The sequence below is a fragment of the Saccostrea cucullata genome, unplaced genomic scaffold (assembly GCF_032062105.1).
Source record: "Saccostrea cucullata isolate Sc308-1 unplaced genomic scaffold, CSIRO_AGI_Scuc_v1 ctg19973, whole genome shotgun sequence".
NCBI lineage: Eukaryota > Metazoa > Mollusca > Bivalvia > Ostreida > Ostreidae > Saccostrea > Saccostrea cuccullata.
The window spans coordinates 1-3,204 of NW_026937333.1; the positions used below are offsets into that span (position 1 = coordinate 1).

Sequence of the window (3,204 nt, forward strand, 5' to 3'; positions counted from 1 at the left end):
GTGTTTTTGACGTTATGATAATCTGTAGCTCTTAAAGAAAGGGGTAATAAAAATATTATTAAAGAAAAAGTAATAAACATACACTCTTGAAATTTAAAACATAGGAATTTGAGAATATCTCCAATATTTTTATTATGTTTTCATGTGAATCCATTGTGTACGTCATATTTTGTAACACTCTGTAAAAATAGTAAAATTTGCTAATTTTTTGCATTTTGAGATAACAAGACGGTAGAATTTTGTGTTTCTTACATATATTGTATTATATAGTATTACTCATCAAATATTTTAGTTTGAACAAAATGTCTATTGTAGTATTTGTATAATTTGCATTAAAGTGTTAAAAATTGGCATTTTCCTATATAATCCTATAGTAAATGTACCTGTATTTTGAGACGGTCCCTCAAAAATATCTGGACGGTAGATTTCCCCCAAACTTTGCATGTACACTGAAGGTAATGTAAGTTATATATGGTATAAAAATGAAGAGTTTTGCTATTGTAGTTTTCACACAACAAAAATATAGTCGACCCCCTTAATATTAAAAACAAGTGATTTTTTAATCTGTTTGATGAATAAATAGTTTATTCATTTTACAAATATAACTGAATGTGTAGTTTAAAAGACGTAAACAAAACTGAAAATTTGTTTAAATAAAGTGCAATTAAACTAATGCATACGTCATATATCATGTTGTATAAGATGTTGCAATAATTAAGTCTAGAACTTTTCAAAATTTCATATTCTAATAAATTTTCATTAATATCTCAAATGGGTGTACGTAGGTGTTTGTGATTGGTGTGTTTTTTTGTCCATCAGCAAATTTTTTAATAACTATTTAACATTATTTTTAGATCAATTCTCGATTTAATCTTTCTCGAGGTATTTTGCATTACATTTCCTTGCTGTACTTACCACAGTGATTGTTTGTCACATTCATTCGGAATACCTCGAGCGAAGACACGGAGGAAATAAGCTTAAGATTATCCATCTTCGATTGTGTGACTTCAGCTTTCAGGGTATTAATTGTACTGTTTATGTCGTCTGTGAAACAAACAATATATAAAAGATGAAAGAATACATTAACATGTTACACGATTATTTTCTTACTTTCTTGAAAGTGAAGCCTTTTCAGAGAACAGCAAAATATCATACCTGACTATTTCTTTATAGAATTAACAGTTTTGTGTGGAAAAATATTAAGTAAATATTTTTTTGTTTTCAATATCTACCAAATTTTACTATGGATAAATACATACGAGAAACAGAGGATGTGATATTATATTGAAATGAGCTCAAATCATTCACAGTCGCCTGGAGTCTTCCCTTCGTAGCAATCAAATCTGCATTCAGATTAGTCATAGATTCATTCAGTCTCTCATAATCTTTAGCATGTTTTTCCTCTATGGTTTTGGGTAGAGTTTTCTCCATATCCAGTGTATGTTTGTTCAAGTCCAACAAAGTGACAGATAGATATCGAACCTCGGTTTTTATATCTCCTAAAACGGTAGTAATATTTGATTCAAATGTTTGCCTTTTCACCTTCATATTTCTGTCTACAGTTTGTTGAATCTCGAATAATTCTGTCAAATTTTCTTTGACAATTCCGGCAGTTTCTTTTAAACTTATAATGTCATTGTTTAATTTCTTATTTTGTTCTTTAAGCGAAGCAACTTCTGTTCGTAAGTTCGATATCAGAGACGAGCTATCTTTTTGAGACTCCTGCAAGGAGGTTATAACTTGCTTCATGTCCACCATATCCTTCATCAATGTATGGACGTTTTTCACCAAAGAAATTCGGATAAGGGTTTCTTGGTTAAGCAGTTGTCGGAACACGTCTGTATTTTTGGCATCGGCTCTTAATTCTTCTATACTGGTCAAGGTGTTGTTATCGTTACCTGTGACCACGGATAATCCCTTTACATATACAAATAAGATAAAAAGCACAAATGCTGACCAAGTCTTGTAGTCCATGTTGATGTTCAAACTATTGTCTGATGAATGATGAGAAAATTTGATATTCTGTGGAAGTATTTTGTGCGGATTTTCATTTCAAGTGTCTGTAATTGAAACAAATTATGAACCAATTACTTTAAGTGTATGACACGAAGTTAAAATTGTTATCTATTGCGAACACTATGTTTTAGAGCTATTATGGCATCTACTTGCAGATTATTCAATTTTGTTTGAAGTTTATCTCTTAGGAAAACATTTTCATCAGATCTTTTTGACGACCTTGTCGATTTTCCAGTATTTTACTTGCTTTTCTGAAAACCAGGGCCGAACAAAGAATTCTTGATTCTCGATTTCTTAATTGTTAAATTCCTATTCAATTATTGAGAGCATCATGATAAAAACTTTTTATTCTGTAACATTACGCAGGAATCTATTTCTATTTACTTTCTATTCAAATTCCCTATTAGTTCCAGTATAACACAATCTTTATACCAACTATTGATTGCATTTGATCCAAATAAGATATATTTTTAATTTTACTTATATCATTTACTTATAGTTTATTCTATGTTCTTATATTGGGCTAAAGGGATCAATTTTCTTTTATTTTAGCTTTGGTTAATTAGTAGAAAAAATTAATGTATCAACATGAAAAAAGTTTGTTAACGTAAAGTGAATGAAGGAACCATCTATCAGGAAAATTTCTCAATTATCCGCCTTTCCAACGTCAAAGGTGTTCATCATTATTTCACCTTCGGCGAATACAGGAGTATTGTAATCTAAAAATGCCAGCATTTTTCATGCCTATTTCATTGATGAAAACGTAATTACTTTTTATTTGGGATTGAGAAAAGACTAAAGAATTAGCATATTTTTAAACTCTCAGATTAGATTAAGTCATCTTGAAATCGACAGTAAAATGTGAGCATAATTCATTTAGCACGTGTTGCATTTTCTACAAATTTTATAAATATGTTATGTTACCCATTGCTTGAAAAAATCTTTATCAAAGCACACACAAAAAAATTATGGTGAGAGTATGTATGAACTTGATCGAAACATTTCTAGAATTTTCAAGTGAGATATTAAGGATATGGAGATAACGAATATTGCTCAATATCAAAGTCCATAAAACAATACAAAATAGGAGCAGAGCGAACACGGACCTCCGAAACATCAGAGTGTCCACGTTTATTTTATCATTTATTTCAGATTTCCTATAAATCAAAGAAACAATATGGATGCTAT

The 3,204-nt window shown here is 30.0% G+C and overlaps 1 protein-coding gene across 1 annotated transcript; it reads right to left on the minus strand.

Moving 5' to 3' along the window:
- Window positions 1–877: 877 nt before the first annotated feature.
- On the minus strand, window positions 878–2,018 carry LOC134247933 (uncharacterized). Its single transcript, XM_062730328.1, has 2 exons — window positions 1,260–2,018; window positions 878–1,044 (listed from the first exon to the last, which is right to left on the minus strand). The coding sequence occupies exons 1-2, from the start codon at window positions 1,972–1,974 to the stop codon at window positions 893–895; spliced, it is 867 nt and encodes a 288-aa protein (XP_062586312.1). The 5' UTR covers window positions 1,975–2,018; the 3' UTR covers window positions 878–892.
- Between the last annotated feature and the right edge of the window lie 1,186 nt (window positions 2,019–3,204).

Bases quoted from the DNA above. Each gene is read 5' to 3' on its own strand.
- LOC134247933 (XM_062730328.1), bottom strand. From the start codon at position 1,974: ATGGACTACAAGACTTGGTCAGCATTTGTGCTTTTTATCTTATTTGTA. The intron at 1,045-1,259 runs GTATGTATTTAT...TTTGTTTCACAG, and splicing joins TATCACATCCTCTGTTTCTC to ACGACATAAACAGTACAATT.